At 37.8% G+C, this 24,733-nt stretch overlaps 1 protein-coding gene across 4 annotated transcripts in view; it reads right to left on the bottom strand.

The window, feature by feature from the left end:
- Positions 1-1,057: 1,057 nt before the first annotated feature.
- The window catches only part of LOC119703671 (beta-1,3-galactosyltransferase 2-like), a 40,247-nt gene continuing 16,571 nt past the window's right edge, over positions 1,058-24,733 (bottom strand). The window contains exons 2-8 of one of the 4 annotated variants that reach the window (XM_038143778.1): positions 24,225-24,356; positions 19,554-19,703; positions 18,582-18,722; positions 16,768-16,840; positions 10,247-14,407; positions 9,355-9,476; positions 1,058-6,242 (exon numbers count right to left, since the gene is read on the bottom strand). In XM_038143778.1, coding sequence (XP_037999706.1) covers positions 1,271-2,347 — 1,077 coding nt within the window. In that variant the 5' untranslated portion in view covers positions 2,348-6,242; positions 9,355-9,476; positions 10,247-14,407; ... (2 more) ...; positions 19,554-19,703; positions 24,225-24,356 and the 3' untranslated portion in view covers positions 1,058-1,270. Of the gene's footprint in view, positions 14,408-16,767; positions 16,841-18,581; positions 18,723-19,553; positions 19,704-24,224; positions 24,357-24,733 lie in introns of all 4 variants that reach the window. The other 3 variants (XM_038143776.1, XM_038143777.1, XM_038143775.1) reach the window with 3 other exon arrangements.

Raw genomic sequence — 24,733 nt, forward strand, 5'->3', positions numbered from 1 at the left:
GTATCACAGGATGTCATGGTTTCTATCAAGTAATCAACATATTATGTCCAAAAAGACTGATTTTTTAAACACAACTTTTTAAACACAAGCCCTGAGGGAGTGTTGTCCTTGCTAGCTGTATCTTTCCTGAGGTAAATGCAAAAAGATCTTGAAAGTCTAGATGAATAGGTACCCATTTGAGATAGAAAAATTGTCCTGTGTAGGTACTAGATGAGTAATAACATTCATTAATCAAAAGGTTTAAGACCAAATTCCCGTAAGGGAGAAATGCATTGTGTTCAGTGGCTGCACCACAGCTCCCACTGTCTGCAGTCCTGGGTGGAATGGAGCTGCACAGAGCACAGAAAGATTGCACTGCAGGATTCAGGGCTTTCTTCGTGAAACACCATAATGTACATCTATAAAAATGTCATTGGGGTGCATCTAATGTATACTCACTTTCTCACTTCCATCTGAAGTGTTTGGTGTTCATGTGATTGACATTTTGATTCCATGTGCATCTGATAGGGATTTGGACTGAAAATTTTATCTTCTGAGGTTAGTAAGCATCATCTTATTTTTTACTTAACTATGCGGATATTTTGTACACAGCTGAATGCCCTAAAATGTAATTTAATATATCACTAACAGGACAGTCTTTCAGTATTTAATTTTTCTCTTTTTATTACATCTCCATGATAACAAATAAGTGTATCTTGTGTGTGAGGTTTTCTGTGTAGATATGACCACAGAGAGTAGGAGCCACTCTGGGCACTGAGATCTGGGAAATGCTAATGTTAGATTTTCTGAAGAAGCAGTTTCTGCCCACATTTCTGGCACTAATTCCTCAGCACAGGATATCTTGTATGCTTTCTTCTTCAGTCACACTGGAATGCCACATGAGTACATTTAATGGTACATAGGCAAATTACATCCGAGCAGTATAAAATTAGCACATTAACTTATTAGTCTTTCGTGAAAGAACAAGTTTCATTGCATCGTCTTTGCTTTTTCTTCAGTAGGGTTGATATGGTCTCTTGCTGGCTTTAAAAATTAATTGATGCTTCATCCAAAGCTAAATAAGGTATTCACTCAACAGATAAAGGCTTCTTTATGGAGGAAAAATGCTTTGGATTCACCCTAATACAAAACGCAGGCACCTGATTCAGGATGTCCATGGACCTTGAAAGTTATCATTACACAGATGTTCTGTTCCTACTAAGAAAACATCTACTGCTTTGCCCATTGTCAAAGAAAGTTCCTAGGATGCTCCAGGATGGATGTTTCTCTTCTAACATGTGTGTTTCTTCTCTTGCAGTGTTTCCCAATAGATTATGTGCTCATGTGGCTCAATGTGATGAGATGTAATTAATTCATTGTATGCACAAGGAGAAAATGGGACCTTGTGTATGTTAAACAGTGAATGAGGAGGTGATGCTATTTGTACTCCCTTTGCATTAAGACAAAACCCTACGTAAACATCTTCCAAATGTATATATTTAATCATTAAAGAAGCATCTACAATTTTTGCAGCCAGGTCTCCAGAAAAGACATAGCCAGTGTCTGAACAGAAAGGGTGGTATCTGTTATCTGGGAATTCTTCTTCTGAAATGTACCATTTACTGGCTTTATGCCGAATAGGGCTGTGCCCTGTCATTAAATGGCCTGTGAAATAATTCTGTGTGGGAGGTGGGAGAGGCCTGAGGAGCTTTTCAATCAGGTGCATCGTGTTGACAAAAACGTCACTGTCTGTCTTCATAGCAAACCTCGCGCCACTGCAGTAGGAGGCCACCCAGCTCATGCCCATCAGAGTTTTAAGCGTTAAGTTTTTGTAAGAGTCCAGGAAGTCCTGCTGGATGATGTCGTGATACTGCTCACTTTCTCTCAGCAGAACGTCCCTGTTGGCACCCTCGGTGTCGCTGCCAAGCATGAACAGCCGGACGATGTCAGCGCCTGGAACCGTGGCTTCGCTCCCCCAGCTCTTCCGGATGGCGTTTGTGTGCTGGAGCTCATTTGCTGTTGTTGATATCAGCAATACCAAGAAAGGTGTTCTATCTTTACACTTCTGTTCTTCATTAATAATGAATGCAAATGATTGTGTCGGAGTGGGCGTGGCTTTATTCCCAGATTTCTCCTTTTCATCTCCATTTTCTTTCCCTGAGATTTGTTTGAAATTTGTAAATATTTTTCTAAGTAAACTCTTTTCACTTTCCATGTGAAGATCATCACTTTTAGGTAGAGCAGCGAGGTGATGAGAAGTATAAAAATAGGAAAGCACATATATTGCTGTAAAAAAGATGGCAAAAACCAGGAAAAGACTTCTCTTGGTGCATTCCGTGGCAGAGAAGAATCCACTACAACAGCTCATGTTGGTAGCTGTGACAGGATGCACAAGAAGTGCAGATATTTTGTCAGAAGAGCAGCTAATTGTTTTCCTCTGTGACACAAAGATAAAACCTGCCTTCAGGATTCTGATTCTTCAGGACTCATTTCAGTTTGTTATTATTAAAAGAATCCCATTATTTCATTTTGGAAAGAACTGCAAAAATTTTTATCAAAGACAAAAAAAAGTAAAACTTCTTCATTAAAATTTCAGGCTTTTCTTCCTGAGAGAAATACAGTATGAGAGAAACAGTAATACATAAATGAAACTAAATAAATGCACTATTAAAAGTAATAATTTCATCAGATAGAAAAAAATTATTCAGATCTATATTTAAATATTGAAATAGATGTAAAATATAAAGACATTTTAACTTCCTGTAGGCTTTACAAAAAGTTATCACATAATTGAATCATCCAAAGTTAATGAAATATTATGATTGATTATGGATTCATAGCATTGGAGGCTATTATGATAAATCAGAAATTTAATGCATGGCTGAAATTGATTGTCTAGGCTCTATAAAACATTAATGCAGACAGACTTTGAGATGAAGTGCCCCCTGCCAGCAACTATCTCGGTAAAGAATGCCTGAAACAACTGTCTTAATCTAGATCCATATATTTTTAAATGGCTTCAGCTGGAGGATCCCATCCTCCCAGACTGCAGACAGGTAAAGTATAAATACTGGATCTGTGCACATACTGAAGTTCTTTGTGATTTCCATAATAGCCAGTTTCAAATTTTGGCTTCCTTCAATGAAACAACACAAAAATTTATCTAAGCCTTGGAGATGCTTCATAGTTTGTAGGGAGAAGAAAATAATCACATGTATCCCTTACACCATGAACTGCTAACACCCAAGAATGCCACCTGGAGAGAAGGGCAAGTTAATTGTGTTCAACTGCTTTTCTGGTCTCTACATGTATTTGAAAGGGAGAAGCAGAAGTATAGTAAATGAGGGTGTTTTTCAGATTTTTTGTGCCAAAACACTATTTAACAGATACAATGTATAGCTCACAATCAAACAGCAAAATTAAAAACTTCTTACCATCATCTTTGAAACTGTAGATTTATCCCAGTCATACAACCATGTGGGTTTTTTGGTAGATTCTTTAGTAGTTTCTTGCTGGTCCACAAAGAAATTGCAGATTTAGGAGGACTGAAATAATCAGAAATCCTACCTCTGTTCCCATGGAGAATCTGAGGTCAAGCTCACAGGTCCTTGACTTTCAGTTTTGAGTCTTTTCCAGAGGAATTGTGTATTAACACAAAGGAAAATGCAGCAGGACATTCATCATTCATTTCTATTTGATAAGTTTAAAAATACTCTGTCACTTGTAGCAATGAAGAGACAGCCTATAAAAAGAGATTGAATTTAATAATTTTAGAATATGGAATACAGATGCAAAGTAAGAAATTAATTAATGCTCGACTATAATTTAATATAGATAAAATATATATTGTATAATCAAAAGGTAAACGTGTGGTGGATAATCTGTGGCCAGCATTGAAACACTCACCCACATGCTCACCCCACTTCCCCTCTCCTCAGGAGGACAAGGGGAGAAAATAGGGTGGAAGAGTTCATGGGTCAAGGTAAAGGACAGGAAGATCACTTACTGGATACCATCTAGGACAGAACAAAGCTGGCCAAGATGAATTTAAATGTATTGCTATTTAAAATACATTTGGATAGTGAGAAAAAGAAACAAAAATAAAACCCAATAGCTCCTCCCCATCTTTTCCTGGGCTCAACTCAACTTCTTTTCCTGCCCCTTCAGCAGCAGAATGGGGTTGGGGATTAAGTCCCCTCCCTATTCCTCCTCCTGTTCAAACAAATCTGCTCCTGTGAGAGCTCTCCAAGGGCCACAGTACCTGCAAGGAATGTCCAGCTGCTGGAGGTTGAGAGAAAAAGGGCATAAATAAATGTGTGTGGGGAATAAACTGCGATAAACTGGTCAGTAGTTTAATGCAGCTCACATGTACCACACACCTGCAAAACATTTAGAACACAGCAAGTAATAGCTTAGCTCTAGCAATCTTCCTTCTTATGTTTTTAGCTCTTTAGAAACTGTATACTATGGCATCATAACATATTAAACATCCAGGATCCAAAAAACAAAGTAATGTAAGAAAGAACGTGGTCGCTATGACATCAGAAGTTGAGAGGCATTTCTGTACCAATTTACTGCTTTACTGTTATTTGAAATATAAGAATTTCAGCACGTGAAAAGAAAAGAGCAGAAGGTAATTTTCAATGTTCTAAGTCTACTTCTGTACTGCAGTTTTCTTGAAGAAGTTAAATGTGTTTGACTTCTGTTCATTTTGACAATGCAATTCCATTAGATGAAATTCTAGTTCCACTGTGGCAAGAACAGAAACTTCAGAGAAGACTTTCCTAAGAGGAAGCTAGAATATTTATTGTTTCAATTTGATTGAGTTATTACAAGATTAGTAGAAAATTCATGCTGGTAAAGAGAAAGAGTACCTATGTCTTCAAAAATAGTTATAGTTTATCTTGGTTCTGACTTTTAAAAATGCCAAGAAGCTTTCAAAATAAAATACTCCTATTAATTTTTTTTTTCACAGAAAAAAGAACAATGCTTTAGAAATAAATGCTTGCCCACAATAATTACCCATATCATTAAACCAAAACAATTGTAATTATGAAAATTATTTTCTAAAACCAATTGTGTAGCAAAATGCAGCGCATATTAGGTTGCTTTGGGATACACTCATTATTCAGATGCACACACATTTAACTACATTCAGATTTTAAAATTCCTTCATATGTGCTAAACTCCCCCCCCATAATTATGCCTTATTAAAATAATGAAAAGAAATAAGATGACTGAAAAAGAGTAGAGAAAAGCAGGAAAGGAATTAGAAAAAAAGATAAAATATGGTACTGTTTCTTGACACTCCTGTTTATGTTATATTTTCCTTATTTATTGGAAAAGACAGATTTGAGAGCTCATGAGTGAAAATCTACCTCACAATGTTCTAATTCTCCCCTATCCCATCACAGATTTTGGAAGGATATAAAACTAAGAAAACCAACCCTTCACATGGTAGCAATGCTTTGATATTTTCCCAAATTCTTGAAGTAATGAGTTTTGAAGTGCAGGCTGTTGTAGGTACTCCCACAACAAATAGCAAATTTCTACGTAATCTTTTGAGGAAATGCTAGGTGTGTTTGAAGACAGCCAGAAAGCACAAGATAGGGCTGATTTAGTCCCAACCTGCCAGGTGGCAAACAGATCACAGCTTCTCCACTACTTAGCCTTGGCTTAGTTAAGCCAGCTTTTATGCAGATTGGAGAAATGTCCATAAAAGGCTGAGCTGGGGAGTGGGGAGGAGCAGGAGATCACCCACCTGGACTGAAGGCAGCATCTCCTGGAGAGGAGCTCCAGCAGGGCTCTGCTGTGTCCTGCAGCCCTTTGGCACAGCACAGACTCAACGGGCCCTTGGGAAGAGCAGGCTGTGCAAAGTCCTGGCCCCACCTCCTGCAGGCTCTCTAGGGACTCCCAGGGACAGCCCTGGAGTCTGTGAGATAAACCTATAACTGTTCCACCCCTCTTTTTTGAATCTCTGTTGAATTTCAATCCCACGTGCCACAGTATTTGGAGGATGAACTTGGGCATCGCAGTGACACTTGCAAAGAGAAGCAGACATGTTGCAGTTTCTGTCTGTACTAGTTTGTTATTGAGTTACAGGTGGCAAAAAGCTGTCTTGAAACCACACAAGGAGCAGAGAGTTGCTTGTGCTCTCTCTTACCTGCACCATTTGGCTTCCCAGAGAGCCCAGGCAACGCTTCTGTGGTTACACATAGAAACTCATCTAAACATGTGCTGCTGAGGTGTGACATGGACTGGTGCTGGAGAGAAAGGAGTGAGGAAATAAAATTATCTTGATATGTATTGTTGAAAAGATCTACATTCAGTTTTTCAAAATTTAAAATAAGATTTTTATGAGTAAAAGGCATGGTTTGTGATCCTTAAATCCACTGCCTGTTACAATGATTACAGCAATTTGAACAGCAGAGGGCTTAATTAACTGTGAAGAGAATCAAGCACTTTGCATAAAGCACTGAAGAAGTATATTAATAACAATTGCACATATTTAAGCAGCATATGGAATTAATTTAAGAAATGTATAAAGTATTTATCTGCTAGTGTAGTATAAAATCTTTGTATATGTCCTTTTCTGATTTAAATTACACCTAGACTGAGGTAATCTCATCAAAATGCTAATTCTACAGAGGAATAGCACCTTTTTTTCCCCCCACTCGAATAATAATAATTAAAAAAAAAAAAAAGTGAAAGATTGAAGAAGAATTTTAGGTTTTTTTTTCTTTACATAAGTCCATGTTGGATTTAAAAATAGTCTCCAAAGAGAAGTGAACAGCAACAGCTATCCTAGGAGTTGCTTGTCTCTAGTTATCTGCTGTATAATTGTTTTCTTAAAGTACATACAGAAATATGGCTGCCATATAATTAATCATATATCAACAGCATAATTCTCTCTCTGTTTTTATGGAAGTGAAGTACAATAAAGCTTGTAATGGGACAAAAGGGGAGCAACCTGTCTGCAAGAAGCCAAGAATTTCTTGTTAGTCAAACAAAAGTGTCCTATCAGAAAACAGCTACTAGTTTAATTCGTTATCAGCAAAGGGGGGAGTGAAGAAGGGAAGATAGTTCTGCATGCAGTCCCTGGTATCTCCCTCTCTTGTCTCATGTCACATTCACCTTCTTTAATGCCCTTCTGGTGGGGTCCTATGAGTCAGTGGCACCAGCTTTTCTCAAGGAGATGGACAAAGAGGGGAGTTTGTGGCAAACTGCCGGTGCCCCACAGTCTCTACCAGAAAGAGCATCCCAATATTGATGGCAGTGCCTTTGCTACCCAAGAACCCAGGAGTGCTAATTTCCACCTGTTTTGCAACACTTTCCTCTTTCTTACTTGGTTCTGAGTTGCATGTGAAGCCTGATTTTAGTACACATGCTGTGTTGACCTTGTGTATTTCCTCCTTGGGTTCTTTGACTAAATGACTGTGACTGGATCCAGCTTTATGCAGCTGCCAACTGTGCAGCTATTCTCACAGCAATGAGTAATTACCTACTGGTCACACTTTTCCTCGGTTATCATCCCATATCTGCATTTCTCTATACTTGATTTCAGGGCCATAAAAACATAATCAGAATAGCTATTTAATGCAGAAGTGAAGACAGGTAGCTAGCAGGTGTTGGGCCACATGGTTGTGGAAAGTGAAAGTAATTGAGTAATAGAAGTAATTCACCACACAATTTGCTGTTTCAGCTTTGAAGATCTAGAACAAAGCTCCAGCCCCTGTCGTGTTAACTGACCTGATCCCACAGTATCCATGTGAAGCACAATCTATAACTATAAACAATAGTTATATAGTACATATATAACCATGCACTTGGGAGCATAGTAGAGAGAATGATAATACTACAGCAATTTGCTATCTTGTTTATCTTTACTATAATTAACTGTTAATAAGATGTACATAGGGCAGTGTGAAAAATTCAGGTCAAGATCTGGAATAAGCAAGGAGAGAGTTTATATTTTAACACAAACAAAGAAAAGGTAGCTTAGACAGAGGTTGGAAATATGAGATTCAATATTTGTTTGCTGCAGCCGTGTCTGGATTCTTAACTAAATTTATCATGGGCACAAGAAACAGAACTACATCACTCTTCTTTATTAACTTTAGTACTTAGCTAGATTTTTATTGGAATTGGAATAAACTAGAATAGCTATTTGTATTAGAGATGTTTAGCTAATTTATATTTTATAATTAAAAGTTCTGACAACAAGGAGTTACTTAGATCAGTTACCACAAAAATTAACATAATTTTAATTATGGATGTTTATTTGTGAGTAGTTCATAAACAACACATCTGCAGGATTAGTGTCTCCTAATGCCTTATGTGGAGTCCTGTAAAAGCTGCAGGATGCTGAAGTCTTTCTTGCCTCATCTCTTGGTTAATCATGAACTTCTGTAATTTAATTCAGCTAAAAATGACATTTACAGAGCTTCATTATTTGCTAGAACACGAGCTCCTAGCTTTGTCTGCACAGGGGGATGTGCACGTGGAAAGTCCTGAGCGTTTCTGTTCATCTGCCACTGGCAGTAATTCAAGGGGCTCGTTCACTGCAGGGACTGGGAACATTCCTGCACCAGTGGGACCGTGTGTGTCTCATGTTCTTCAGTGCATGGACTCACCACAGGATGTCAGGACACAGCACCAGGAAAAGCAGAACCCCCTTGGCTGGGAGAGGCACTGAACCAGCTCTCTCCTCTCTTGGACAGAGGGCTGCCTTCGTCTCCCTGTGGGTGCTGCCACATTAAATTTTAATGTCACTTATGCATCAGGCACGAGCAATGAATGCTCCTCAGATCTCCAGAAGATGAAATGAAAATGTCACCTCGTTTGGCTGTTCTGACTCAGAGGTGAGTTTAGGGGAGATGGGGAGAAGCTGGCAGCCTTTCCCACACAGTTGCTGCTGTGAGCATGTGCAGAGGCACTACACAGAGAGCCTGAGAAACACAGGCACCAGTGGATTTTTGGGTGCTGTGAGAATAGATTGGAGATAAGCTGAGACTTTCAATTGTGACTGTATACATCTGAATTCCAGTCCATGTCCTGCTGTATTTGGTAAAAGCTACACTGTATTTCAAGGAGACACAAGGTGGTGCTGACCACTGGAGCTCCCAGGGTTGTTGAGAGCCACCTGATCCAGGCACAGGTTTTACCCTCTGTATTTTTAGGTCTGTGTTTCTTTTCTAAACCTTTAAAGATAAGCTGCCATAAATGAGGGGGGAAATAATCTTCATTCAGGGCTTGTAATGAAAAATATGTAAAGAATTATATCTTACTGAGGAAAATATGCCATGAATTCCACACAGAATAAATGCCTCATTTTTAGAAAATTCCAAAGAAATACCAGCATCGTGATCCACTTACCTCTCATCATCTAACTTGGCCAAAGACATCTGCAAATCCAGATGCAAAGGTGTCTGGCATAGGTCCTCTGCATAAGGTCCTCTGGCATAACTGTTTCAAAACCACTTCATCACATTTCATTCCTAAAATAATGAGAAGATGCCAAGAGCAGGTTTAAATAAAATTTAAAATCACTTTTACTTTCCTGAGTGAGAATATCTAAACTATACTCTTCCTGACAAACCCTTCACCTTTCTGCTGGACCCCCAGGGATTTACTCTCAGTCCTGACAGTCAAGAAGGATTCATTTAGGAGATATTTAGCAAATTGTCATATATTTGCCACTGGCAGGCCCTTGCACTGTCTCGTTTGGACAGGTTTCAGCACAATGGGCATAAAAGGGCAAAATTGTGGTATGCAACAGATACTTCAAAGCAGGAACTTCTTACAAGTATTCTTAAACCCAAAATACCTTCTGAGCTGATTTTTTAAAAGAAATTCTGGGAAGGAAGATTTTTCTCATATTATGACTTTGCATTAAAAGGGGAAATAAGGTTTTGTACTATGTCTTAAATCCTCCATGCACTGAAATGATCATATTAATCATACTGGACTGAAGGATAAGTATAAACAGAACTCACTTTTCTGGCACTCACACAAATGTTCAGGTTACACAGTAGACAGAAGAGTTTTCACTGGGATGAAATGCTCTACAGGCTGTACTTTGGTTATACATAACTAGTTTAAAGCATTTGTATGCATTAGTTCAAAGAGGAGCTAATAATTATTCTGTGGGTGTAACTGGTATTCCTTTATCATGCCTCAGTCTTAGCTGGGCCTGTAGATGGTGCTGGAACATCACTGATAATAGTAGTAAACCATGAGGATATTCACTTTTGTCACTGGCCAATACCTAGCTCACGTTACAGAGTAGTCATAAAATCCATGTTATCAGTCTCCATAAAACCAGCTGGAAGTACCAGTCCAGGTTTATTGGAAGAATGTCTGGTTTACAGCATCTGAGTTTGCCTTCTTATTGTCCATGACAGCCAAATCATTATTTCCTACAACAGATTCCTCTGAAAATACTCCACTGCAATAAAATATGAGATTTTTTATATTCCTGCAGAAAAAAAAAGAAATTGTCATTTTAGTCGGGTATCTAAAAAAAACCATTACTTTTATGACAGTAATTTTGAAAAAAGTAGCCTTATGGCTACAAATTCTTAGAATGTATCATGCAGTCTTTTGAATACTTTAAAAAGCAGAACAAGAAAGTAAATTTGGAGTATTTACCAATAAACTTCATCAGTTCAGAATGAATTTATGCATAAACCATGCCAGGAGAAAATGCATGTGTCTTCTCTATTAAACAATGGGTTGTGATGACTGAGCTAATTGCATTGAAATTATATTATATTGAAATATGGGTATTTTTGGTTCAAAAGAAGTTTCACTTCCTGTGGACAGAGTTCCTGAGTTATAAAACTCAATTTTCAAAATCACTTCTACCAAGCTTGAAGAAAGTGTACTTTCCTGGTCATTAGGGAGACCATTATACTTAACATAAGGAGATATTTTTCAGTTCTTTGATCACCTCTCAGGCTGGATTCTGAAATGAAGAATAAGATACCCTTTTCCTTATGTCATGGCATTTACAATGGAGTAGGATCCTAGCACAGTTTCATGGGATCCTCTTGACTGGATTGGAATTCACATCACAGGAGTTGTGTGAACTTATTTATACAAGCATAGTTAGTTCACATCATTTGTGAGCAATGGAAAGGGTTTAATCTACAGTTTTCTCAAACACTGTAAAAAAAGATCAGATCAGCCACTAAAATATTTAGCTTTCAAACATGAAGTTAAACTGTTACTTCCTTGTCAAAGACTCAGAACATTTTCATCACAGTTCTGGATTTAAAGACAAGATTATGATGGCTACTAGGAAGTCATGTGAGCGACAGACTTGGAAGTTATGAAAAATTTATTGCAGCATATTTGATGCATGTGGCTGACCCAGGAAAGCAATGATGTCTGCAATGTTCTAAAATTAGTATACAAAGTGGTAAAAACCCATGACTATTTTGATGACTTGCATTATTCTTCAGTTATGCTCTCCCTATTTCTCTTAGTGGTTTCTGCTACACCAAATAATGTAGTAGCTGAAAAAAATGTAGTTAAAAATTGCCTTAAGGCAAGTACAGAAAGACGTATTTAGACATGCATTTTTTTTTCACTGAGTTCTAATGTTCTTCCATTTTCTACCACACCTTGAGTTCCTATATTTTGTTTACATGGTCTATAGATCAGTTTTTTACTGCAGATCACTGTCATATATAATGAGAGCCATAGTTTTGAGATGTAGGAGTTATTTGTTATAGCATGGAAGTAGCAGAAAAAGGGAAGCTACACTCAGCAAAGAAAACAGTGGAAAGCAAAATTAGTGATACTGCACAGACTTTGCAAGTTCTCAGAATTAGCATTTTGTTGGGTATTTCTCTCATAATCAAAGTTTGCAAAGGAAGAAAGAGCAACTGCTCCCTGCTATCCTCAGAGGATCAACTAATCTAAAAAAGCAAAGGCTGCAACTCTAGAACTCTGTGACCACTCACAAATTTCTTCTTTACTGTGAAAGCAATGAGGTATTTTCAGCCTTTGCATGACTATCTGAAATACAGCAGTGTGTGGGACTAGGAAGGGGAACAGAGCACTGAGAGCTGTAACAACACTAATGTGTGCTAAATTTAGAGGTAAGCAGGTCATTATAAACAAAGGAGCAAACCTTTGGAAAATCTGACAGTATTTTAATATAAACTTGCTTATTCTTTATGGTTAGGATTGAGGTAAAGAAAATCTTATGGAAGTAATAAAGTACTCTATTGTTTTACCTGTGGCAAAAATAAGAATCAGTTGGAAGATTCTAACTAAATTTTGATGAAAAAAGCATGTCCCTTTTACAAGCTGGCTGTTCACTTTGCCTGTGCACGTAGCAGAGTCCCTTAATTCACCTGTTTTGGTGCTATCTCCATGGGCTTAGAAAAGAACTTTTCCCTTCAAACCACACTGGCCAGTGAAATAAACCTGGGTTTCACACATCCCAGGATGCTGCTTCACTTACTGAACCAATACACACACACTCCTACTGGCTTTTTTCCTTTTATATCTTCTGTTTTAGGGCTGAAGAGAGGAAAACCATCAAATTTCAAATAAATTTAAAAGGTTTTGATTGTTTATTGGTGCAGGTGAAACATTTTGAGTATAGGAAAAGTTTCCAGTAAACTCTCAGCATTAGTAAAAATACTTGAGGTGTGTTCAAGAAAAATTAAATTTTCTTAAGCTAAATTTCCTTCATTTAAGAGCATGGTGTGTTGGAACGCAGCTTTTGTCTCTCCTTTCTTTTCATATTTTGTTCCTGAAGTGTGGGAAATAATCAAATTCCTAACACAATCCCCCTAATTTCTTACGCACAACTATGCAAATACCACAATTTAAAATAGCACTAATGATTTCCTTCCTTACAGAACCTGCCATAGTCACTTTATTTCCTTGTAGAAACAGTTTTGTAAATAATAGAAAATTGTTCTTCTGCTAGACAATTCACATTATTGCTCACAAGGGCCATCAAGTTATGGATGCACTAAAGTGCAGCAGGAATAAAATATCCGCCACTTTAGAGCTTATGATGTGTCCAAAAATCTTGGAAATTTTAATAGGCTGTGATGTGTTTTGCCACGGCAAGTGACTTTCACAACTCACTGTGCAATAAATGATTTAACCATTGCCAATCTGTTCTTGGGAATCAAAGGCATTAATTAAAATGCTCTTTCTTGATATTTACAATGCCATCCCTCCATAAGTAAAATGCATAGAGAAGAAATCCCTTTTCAGTGTGAACTTCAGCAAGTAGGGTGAGAACTAATTTGAGAAGTTTTTGAAATAGCCCTAAAAAAGTCACAAAAGCATTACTTCAGCTTTAAGGTGGTGCCTGTGTGTGTCTGAAGATATAAGGTAGGCTGTGAAACTAGGAAGCTGGTATTTAAGTCAACTACCATTTTATTTTACTCATGCTTCTGTTTCCAGCTTTCCTTTTCTTCATCCAGTTTTAATTTAATCTTTATGACTTGTGTAAGAATATTTATGTGAAACTGAAACCCTACCCTCTCTTAAGAAGATACATCCTGATCCAAACCCAATGTTCTTAGCAGTTTTAAATTTAGTATGGAACAAAAACAATCCTAAAGTATCTCTTCTGTGCACATACAATAAAATGTGCAAACCACTCTGTGAAATAACACATAAACTTTATTTCCTACCTGTCCAACTGCACTGCGACATGATATACTTTACATTAGCTATTATTTCTGCAAATTCTCATTTTCTCTGTCAAATGATGCATGAAAGTGAGAATCACTGTAGCTTAATGGAATAAGCCTCTTATCAGTGCTATATATCAAAGGCATCCCTCTCTGAACACCTAAGGACAGAGGGATCGTATGTTCTAAAACAATTGCACTTGAATTCAAAGTAGGTGGCTGGGTTTGAGGCTTTGCTGCTGCTGTTGATTTTTCCCTTGCTGTGGGGACAGTGGTCAGTGTTATGCTGTTATTTGTTCTGTACAGGCCCAAGTGTGCTGGGGGTCAGCAGGGGGTTAGAGGTAAGGAATGATGTCAAGAGGGACTCCTCTGTCTTAAAGAAGCACTAGATTTGTCTCTATTGCTCAAGTTTGGAAAAGAAAAAATATGTGTTTGAAATCATTTATATAATAATATCAATGACTGCTGGAACAGCATTGACATAATATGAATAATATAATAATTAATAATTTATGAGGCAGCCAAAAGGAGGCTGAAAACAGTGTTTTATATCCAAGGCTGTTGTCACATAGGCTATGCCCAAAGAACAGCAATGCAGGTTTGGGGTAAGCTGCAAGGATTGATGAGGCAGGACAGGGGAGAGAAAGAGAATTCAAATCCATGACTACCTTGACCTGGGCTGATCTCTGCTTCTCTTCTGAGCCTGTGCTAACAGTATTTTGTAGCTGCAAGGCAGACAGCATGATTCAAGTACCATCCTGGGGGAGAGGCAAACAGGTACATGAGAGCTTGTATCTTTCATTAATGAAAATCATAAAAAAGTATTCCCAATTTACCTTTGTAGAAGGCAGATGGAAGTCCAGGACTGTGTAAAAGGTTTCAAACAGCACAGTAGGAATTAATTCAGAAAACTTCATACATGTCCTCTTTTTGCACATTGTTGAAAGCCAAACTTCAGCTGTCATTTTCTTTAATCATACCAAGCTTTTGATGTTGTGGGAGAAAGTGAGTCTGACTGAAAGTGTTCAGCTGGCTGCCTACTATAACTTCCCTTTCCAAAGTCCCACTTTCATTATAAAGCTGCATCTTAGCTAGATCTTCCAGCTCTATGGAGATTTAGCTTGTCCAAACTCTCCTTCATCTTAGTTGCATCATCTTTTGGATTCAGTCAAGTGGTATTTGATTCTTTTTTCATGGGAAGATGATTATGTTATTATAATGACTTTCATATTATTCATACTTTATAGGATGTGTTTCTTGTCTTGAGAAAAGGGCTATGCCCACAACATAGTCTATGCTCCAGAAAGTTTGACTTCAATCTAATTTTTTTTTGTTGTTGTTGTTTCCTGGTCACTCACTGACACTGCATTTATCTGGGATGATTTTCTCTATCTAAGCAAATTCCAGCAGCATCCGGATGAATCAAAGAAAGAGTGAATTATTTCAGTGAAATTTGACAAAGTTTGAAAAAAGCTAATAAATATTTGAATATTTTTAAGAAGCTGGACAAACAGATTTGAAAAAGTTTCTGCCTTTGCAGCAGAGTAGTCCTGTACCACTGTTCTCATGAGTATCTAGCTCACAGATGAAGCAGTATGAGCAAGAATGGGACCCAGATGGAAAAGTGCTGACAGAGGCAGCTGTACAACTTCCCAGGTATGAAGGGACAGTACAGCTGGAGGCACAGAACTGATATTAATTCATTTCTTTCTTTGTCAGGCCATGAAGGTTTTATTTTTCTAACCCTTTATTCTCAGTTCAAAGAACATTTGACAAGGGCTGACTTGGTGAACCAATCTTTTAAAGTGTGATTTATAGAATCAAGTCATGAATCTTTAAACCTGGTGATATAAATTGTGTCTTCAAAGTATCATGAATTGCTGAATATTATATTATTTTCCAGTTTTCAAAGTTCTGAAGCAGAGAGCAAAACCAGCACTGTATGATGAATGCTATCAATTACACAACACAAAATCAGCACTGATCCTTTGGGTTACATGGGACTTGGGACCCCAAGTAAAGAGGATCTGTAAACTGCAAGATCAAGAATAGAGCAACAAGATTAATTAAAAGGGCTGACTGTGATCATAGATATTAGCAATAAATGCTGAAAATTTTCCATCATGTTTAATGATCATACTTTGTCTTTTTCAAACACTTCTGGACTTTGCTATTGTATTGAAAATGATGAGCTATTTCCTCTCCTGTACACATCTACTTATGTAAAGAAATGGCTGACAATCAACTCTCCTTTCAAAAGCCACATTATCTCTACAGGACCTGCTTTGTCTGCAGGTGAAGTTGCCTTACCAGTTCAAGGATAACAGGTGAGAATGCTGGAATGAATAAAAGAACTAGTGCACTTAGCAGAAACCATGGGAGACTGGGCAAAAACACCAGTCAGTCCACTGCATTACACAAGAAAAAAACAAGATATATTTGGAAAAAGGTGCAGAACTACTCCATCCTCATCACTATCTTAGCAAAATCCAAATGCTTGTCACAATACCTCATTACAATGACATCATGGCAGAGAGAGCATAACCCTATCAACAACCAATTATTCAAAGCCAATACTCACTGCTCACACCTTACTTGTGCAACTCTAACTCCAAGTATTTTACACTGATAATGAGATCAGAATCTCACTTCCTAAAAAAGAAAAACCCAACAAAACACCAACAAAGTGATGAAAGCCTTAAAATGCAATTTAAGGGGCACCAAATTGCAGCCACAAATCTGCTGAATTAGCAAAGAGTGCAGAAAATGAAGCCCAAGTTTCATGGGGGATGTTTAGCTGCCTTTCACTGCCAACACATAAGTGAGTCTGTTTTATTCTGGTTCATCTGTCCTTTCAGGAACCACACACCTGGATCAGCTTCTCAATGCAAGTTACCAATTTTACCTGGCAAATAAAATAACAAACATATTTTAAAAAGACAAAGAGCATCTTAGCTTAAATTCCACTTTAAGAAAAAGGAGTAAATCTCTACCATGTTTCTCACCACTGACAATAAGAGGAGTCAAGAGAACAAGTCTGGATGTGAACAAATTTATTTATGATCTTTTCTGAAATGGATCCCATCCCTTCCCAGCCCTGTCTTCACTGATTACTTACTCATGCTCCTTCCTCTTGTTATGGTCAGCATTCTCTTCCATTGTGATCACATAATTAACACTTATTATTTGTACTGTAACAGAAAGTCTGCAGTTAGTTATAATCATAAATGCTTTAAAATATTAAAATATATTTTCCACCTTTTATTTAATGTCAAATAACACTTTGATTCCATATAACATAGTGATACCCAGAAATAAATGAGAATGTCCACAGAGATGTTAACTTGCATTAACAGAACTGAAGTATCAGTTACATTGCTGGGTGCAAGGTCTGATCTTAACTGAAAATAGATAAGTTATAGAGCAGCTTTGTTTATCAATTTGATAATTGGGGGGGGGGAGGGGGAGACCAGAAGGAAGCTGCACATATATTTTACACAATAAACAAATGTGATCAGAAAAATTCTTTGGAATTCAAGTAACAAGCTAGTCATCAAAAACTTACGGATAAGGATAAGCCTAAGGTTGGATTTTTTTCTAGTTATTATTAGTTATTGCTTGAAGTGTAGGTGACAAAAGAATCCTGTGTATTAAACAAAATTTTTGTTTGAAAATGCATCACAAGACCTTGGGATTTTCAGCTAGATATCCCCCAGTCCACCAAAAGCCCCTGTGCCAGATGCTCCAGCAAGCCTAATCCTGGGTCTTTGTTTGACTTCCACCTCTGCCAGCTGAATCATTATCAGGCAGTTGCTACATATGCCTTGTAGGATACCTGTAACCCCCTATTTTTATTTCTCTACTTTTCAGTTTACTTCCCCATCCCTACTACCAGTTCCCTTTTTTGCCCCCTTTCCACCTTTTTATCCATTCTGTCTCCTAATTTCTAATCAGCTTCTGCCTCTGGTAAAGGTCACTAGAAACTCTTGATTCTCCATCAGATTACAAATCTCTTTCCAAATTTTCAATCAGATACCCCAGGATTGTGTCTCCTCCTGCCTGACTTGAAGCTCACCTGAGGAAAGCTGTGTATCTGCTCTCACAGGGGGGCTCCCACATTTCCCTTGTAACTCCAACAGAAAAACACCAAAATCAATCGTTTCAAGGAGATGTAAATCTTCCTTTTAGGAGCTTCCCCCTCAGCTGTGCCCAGGTCTCTGCCTGCTTCTAACCAAAGCCTTTTATCCTCCTGCCTTGCTCTGGGCATACAGACAGTGCATCTCTCTAAAATCCAGAATTAAGGAGTATGGATGTAAAGCTGCTGTTCCTTTCCCTGACTCACTGCAGGGACTAAACACGGATTATAAAAATTTTAAAAATACAGAGATTTTTTTCTCTATCCCTCTCATTTCAGTAGGTATTTATCAGGGGTTAGAGGATGCTCAATCAATTGGTGTAAATTAGCCAGGTTGAAGTAGGAAAACCAGTTGCAGGCTGGTCACCTGAGCTGATCCTAATCTTGCTGTAAATCAAAACAAACAAACAAACAACAAATACAACTGAAGACAGAGGATTTCCATTGCTTTACAGTGGTGGATTTGGTCTCAAGCACTCAGTGCCTCACTGGTATCACAGTGTGTGATCACCTCATGCCTGTGCATAGAGATTATCAAGCAGAGGGTTTTGTTTCACCTCACACGAACACAAATTGGCATTTGGGCTGGAGGGTCAGTGGGCAGTCAAGCTGCAGGGGCAGCAGCGGGAGGAGAGCACCGCAGGGACTGATGGCAGCAGGAAGAAGAGAAAGCAGCTCCTTGCTGCAGTCAGGGCTGCTCCTCACTGCCCCTCTGCTGTCCCTTCTTTATCATCTCACACACTGCCTCCTGCTGGCTCCAGTATTTGGATCTGTCACTGTGATTATCACTCTCTTACCCCAAAATATTCTCTGCGTTATCTGAATACGAGGAAGATCTACTTTTCCCCTGATGAGTCGCCTGAGTGTGGATCTCCCCTGGCTGGGTTAGAAAGTGGAATGTACTGATGGTTCTGACAGGAGAGATCTTTCTGTGGTCACTGTAAATGGCACAAACACTCTATTAAACAAAATATGATATGACTTAATTTTTATTCCTAAGTGTACCAACATGAACGTCTGGCAAGCCAGGACAGTAATTAATAATATCTGTAAACAATATTTGTTTTGATTGCATTCATAACTCTGAACCACTACTGATGGAATTGCCAAAGTAAACAAGTTGGTTTTTTTTACTCTTCCTCCATGTTCATATAGCCCTGATTTCTTCAGCTGCTGACATTTTATAAATGTCATAGTTTATGAGGAAATAATAAAACCCCAGGTAACACCACACAACACTATGACCTTTAGCTGAGGGATTGCTCTAAGTTCTTTAGTAAGCTCAGTAAAGAAATTTGGAGGTGAAAATTCAGGTTCTAGGAAGTAATTGAAGACTTCAAAGGTCACAGATTTTCTGTCTGTGAGTCAGACTCAGAAATATCTTTTTTTTTTTCCAACCTGATGCTTGGGATTTGATTTTGCTAATGACCTACTTTAGGAACAAATGGTAAACAGCTTTAACTGAAAATGCGAACATTTTCATTATTATTTGGAAGTGAATTTGTTTCTAGTGACCAGTCTAGTCAAACCCAAAGGCATTCCCACTCTTAGGATTTTTGCCTAGGAAGTAGATTTTGTGAATATTCCCACAACAGTATTTCTGGTAGGTCCTCTTAAACAGGCATTTAATGAACCATTCCCAAAACACTGTAAGAGAAAAATGGATTTTGCTGATATTTTAAAAAGATTCAGAATCACTTTGAAGACATTTGAATTCTGTCATAACTTCAATAGATGTTTTGACATTTGAAGGTGTTATCATAACTTACCTGTCATCAAATTTGAGGAAGAATCCTCCTCTAGAAAGAATATCTGCTCTTCCCATGAGCCCAGGCACGTGGATCCCAGCAGAATTACACAGATTTTTAATCCCCAGGCTTCAAGAACTGAGGAGAGTGCACCAGTTTAGTTTATACTGCCTAGAAAATGGAATTGGACACAGAATGTCAAGCTCTTTAGATTTTCTAATAGGACAGACATTAAACCACTTCTCACCACTAAAACAGTTCCATCTAAAGCTGCGTGAAACATAAAGCTACAATAACCAGAAAGAGCAGAACTAAAAACCAGCTAAACAACTAACACTTAGCCAACAAATCACTATGGGTAGAAAAAAGAGCAATAAAAATTAGCATATTGTATGTGGGTACTTGATAAAGTAAGTAAGGACAGTGCAGACTTAAAATAGCTGCAGTGCCAGTGCCACAAAGGCCAGAATAGTCACAGGTTTTCTGTGTGCTGCATTTGAAATAAAAGAAGGAAGAACCAGCCATCCTCTGGGAAGTTGCAGGGATGGAAACTTTATTATAGGTAGCACAAGAGACATTGGACAACTTCCAGAATGAAGCCTTACTAACCCCAGAACAGGCAGAGAAGAGATCCAACGTCAATGAGACACGTTTGCTGCAATGACATAAAATTTCACAGAGATTGGTGACACTGGAAAAAGTGAACGTCAGATCACTGCTACAGGACAGTTTTCATTATGTTCAAATGTTCTTAAACCCACAACTTGTGCTTTAATACTCCTGGGATGGGAAAACATAAATTATATCTTTGGGATAGAATAGGAATCTGAAATACACTCAGAACTTGTCCTGGACAATCACTTCAGCGTGAGCTCATGTGAGAGTTGTGGTTTAAGTCATGGAGTTGCTGCATACACATATGAAAACAGATATTTTCCTGCCTGGATGCACAGCTCCTTCCTACTCCAGTCATGGCTTCCAATAGATTAATTCCTCACTTTCAGAAAAAAGTGGCAATACAGAACATAGAACAAGAAACTAATTCACACTTGCCTTAGCCTAAGGTTTAAATGACTTCACTCAGCTCCTAAAGCATCTTGATCACGATTCAAAAAGTCCCAACAATTGACAAGTAATGAAATGAGTTGTTTGATCAAAGTCTGAAGTCAGCACTTAGTTGCAGAGTCTGCCATCTGTTCATTGCTGTCACGCAAGGAACACACCAGCTTGCTGCTGGAATGGTGTCAGTTGTGACACTGCTGGCACACACCTTTCGGAGCACTGTTATAACACTGATGATTTGGTAAGAGGAAAGGAAGCATTTGAGCAGTTTGCCATTTATAGTCCCAGTGAGCTATAAATGGTCATGGTGGTGTGAGCACTGGGGGTCTCTGACCTCTCCAAGTCATGCTGCTTTTAGGTAAGAACTGAGAAGTCAGTTATAAAATAAATATTAAAAAAAATTAAAAAGTATTTTTAGCATATGGAGAAACATCTCAGTAGTAGGTCACTTGGTAATTCCATAGAGAAATTTTAGTGTTTTGGTGAATTAATGCATCCTGTAAATAATGCAAAAAAAGGTAACCACTGTCTCACTGTAACTGTCTCTGTCTTGTAGTGGTGCCATTTTGTAACATTTATTAAAAAATATCCATCAAACTTACCACCTTCTTGTGTCACGCACTATAATCTCCTAATGCCTGAATTGTAGGAAGAAATTTCTGTAAAATCTCTCACTGTGCTAAAAATTCCTCTTCTAAGTCCTTCTCCATTCACATTTTATTAATGTCACTTTTTTGCAGCTCACAGTTTCAAATTTATTAAGTCTACATGCATTTTTTTCTTGTCCAAAGCCACAGTTTGTGCTTAGAAGGCTTTTGCATGTCATTGCTGCTTGGACCTCAAGAAAATGATCTATCATTACATCTCAGTCCTCCCCTACCTACATATATAAAGGGTTTTAGAATAAAAGATTCATCAGAAAAAGAGTAGATGAAATCATAGATTTGCCTGTTAATAAGGGAACTCTTGCACTCATACAGAATAATTTTAGGGAAAAGCCTAGTTTATACCCAGATATAACTATCTCTTCCTTAAATCTTGAAAAAGAAATTTGCTATTCCAGTTACCTACTTTTAGCTGTAAAATCCACACAAAATTATGATTATAATTGTACAATAAACAACATTACTATTGATAAGTAATAAAGGCTTTGCCAATGTAAAAAATGCATTTCTTTAAACTCAACATGCAATGATTATGAAAGACAGCATGAGATTTATCTCTACAGATTTTGCAGCATGACTCATTCAAAATAACCTTTAATACTCTCCAACAAAAATCTGCTAAAAATTAGTCTGTCGTAAAAAGAATATTTTAAATACACTTTGCACATCTAACACCCATTTATAAATTCATTGTTTCTAGAGTTGTATTTTGCACTTGTATCGATCATCTTTAAAAAAATAAATTTGAGGTGGCATCACAGACACTGCCAGTGTTGTGTCACAGTTGTGACTGAATACAATAACTGCTGGGCATTGGAAAGGAGTAAGACAGCAGATTTCCTATGTAGAGCAGCATGTGGAAAGTATTAATTAGAAGTTATTAGGAACCTAATCAGAAGGTTATTTAGGAAAGGTCAGGTGAAACCATTTCAAAGAGGAAATGGAATATGAATGTCTCTCTGCTTCCCCCTTCCATCATTAAGCACTCATTAGGAGACGTGGTTAAGGGAGGTGTTGGATATCCTGCAGTGAGTTCCCTCAGTCTGTGCAGCAGCTGGTTAGAGATCCTTCTGCAGTAGATTGAGCCATCTAATGAGATGGTCTGATAAAGATTTCAAGCAGAAGGAATCGTGTTCTTCAAAAATCCTCAGAGACTGAATTTTCTTCTGTGTTGGAATTATTTTTTTGTGACGAGAGAAAACGATGAATTCCTTTACAAACCCATTCATCCCTGAAGGAAATTAGCTTTGTTAGGGGCAGGGGTCAGGAAACTGGAATTCTCTATTCAAGATTCACTAGTAAGAGAATCTGTTCAAGGTATTTCATTATAACTTTGGCAAGAATGAGGGGGAAAATATACCTTCTTGTTCTCATTCTTGAGGAAATCTTGCCAAGATTTGCTGCAACAGCAAAGCAGTGCTCTGAAGCAGCATCAGGGAGATTTTTTTGTGGTTTTTTTTTTTTTTTCTGTGAGCTGTTGAGAGGTCTTAAGGTGGGGAGATGAAGGTCGGATAACACAGCTCCTATTAGGGCTCCTGTTTCAGGAGGCTGTGGATGGAAGTGGAAATCTCTGCTTATCTCCTCACTGATCCATTAAATCCTTCACTGGTTCACTGATCATCTTTGAGGGTAACTTCAAAAAGTTGCTGTGGTTTGTAGCAGTTAATGGCTTTGATTCCCCAGTGCATCAGAGGTCTGGGGGTTTTACTGCAAGTGAGGCAGAAGCCAGCTGCAATGGGATCCAGCAGGGGAATGTCCCCTGCAAGTCACTTCAGTGACACTTCTGGCTGTGGCTGTAGGAAACACAACCAAGGAAGAAAGGAGGCACTTTGGATTCCTTCCTCAAGAAATCCTTTAAAAAAAAGGATGTCCTCTGTGGCCTGGATTATAAAATAGACTCCAGCCTACTTGGCTGATAGGGACACCTGGTTCCCATTTAGCAAACCTGTGGAAAGGGATCACTCCACAAATGCCATGTTCTTGATGGCTCCAGGCACAAGTCTGACACCTCCTCAGAGCTGGTGCTGCCTTTCCTCTCCAAACCTACTCTGTCCCTGCACCAAGTCACAGGTTTAAATCAGCTCCTCCAGTCCCATGGTGGAGATGGAATAAGGTTACTTCTCTTGGAAGTTACTGATTTCTGATTTTAGAAGGTATATAAATATTTAGAAGGAAAGAGTAATCCTAAGAAGGGAAATGTGTGTTGCTGTCCCGTCTAGGTGCAAGGGAATGTTTTTAATCAAGTTATTTTTTATTTTCTAATTAATTTTTGATTTTTGCTACATTAAACAATCCAAAGCAGTTCAGATTGGCTTCTACTTGGTACCACGTACTTGTTCAGATACAAAATTGAAGGAAACTAAAAGCCAACCACCTAAACTATCTGTTCAAAATAAAGTCTCTTTTTGTAATATTGTAGGGTTTTCAAACCACTTCATTATAAAAATATCATAAGTAAATGACATTAATTAAATTTAAATTAAATTTAAAGTTTTAGGAGATGAAAAAGGTTATTTTGCATTTCTGCCCATTTTCCTCCAACTAGGATAAAAATACCTGTGCATTCAGCTCTATACACTCACCAATACAAACCCATAGGAAAAAGGTATTCAAGGAGCAGACATTCTTCTGGCACATAACTTCATTCTCAGCTTGGTCATAATTTATGAAGAAAAGAGCTTTCACTGTCTCCCAAATGCAGCAGCCACTTCAGTGCACATCATTTTGTCTGAAACAGTGAAATTACTCAGTCTCAAATGCACCACTGAAAGAGCCATTTCTGCTAAACATTTGCAACAATTATTTTTTGAATGGCATTCAGAGATAAACCAAAAAAATATAAAAGTCCAGAATCAATATAAGGATTTTTAAAAAGCCTCAGCCTTTGGTTAGGAGTTTTCAGCCCTGGCAGCAGCAAACTTTTTTTTTTTTTCTGGAGAAGCAGCTTTGTCTTTCTCATGATTACCTTAAGAGCTGTATCCCATCTTCCTCTCCATATGATATTCATATTCCCAGATTTTTCCTCAGAGCTGTTTGCAGAACAAGAATTCCACTTGACTAAGATTCTGAGAATTTAAAATACTGTTTTGTTCTGATTCTGAAAGAAAACATTATAATTCATAAGGGCAATACATTCAGCTGAAGACAATTTGTTTTGCTCCAAGCAGATAGTTTTTAACTTTATATTTGACATTGTAACACCAAATATATCCTATATAATATTTTATATATAGATTTATAAATGCATATAATATAAATATATATTGATATTATAAGCTAAAAATAAAAAAATAAAACTTGTTCTAAAAAAGTTATACTGTTTGTAACATGTTTTAACATAGAATAACGAAGGTTTCCAGGCCCTTTTCCTATTTTCAGATGTGTATTTTTTTGAAACACATTTCTAAGAATTAATTCCTGCTTTCAATTGAGGAAATTGATTTAATGTGAGCCTTGCAGAAATAGCTGTGGTGC

This window comes from Motacilla alba, chromosome 8 (assembly GCF_015832195.1).
Source record: "Motacilla alba alba isolate MOTALB_02 chromosome 8, Motacilla_alba_V1.0_pri, whole genome shotgun sequence".
NCBI classification, from domain to species: Eukaryota; Metazoa; Chordata; class Aves; order Passeriformes; family Motacillidae; genus Motacilla; species Motacilla alba.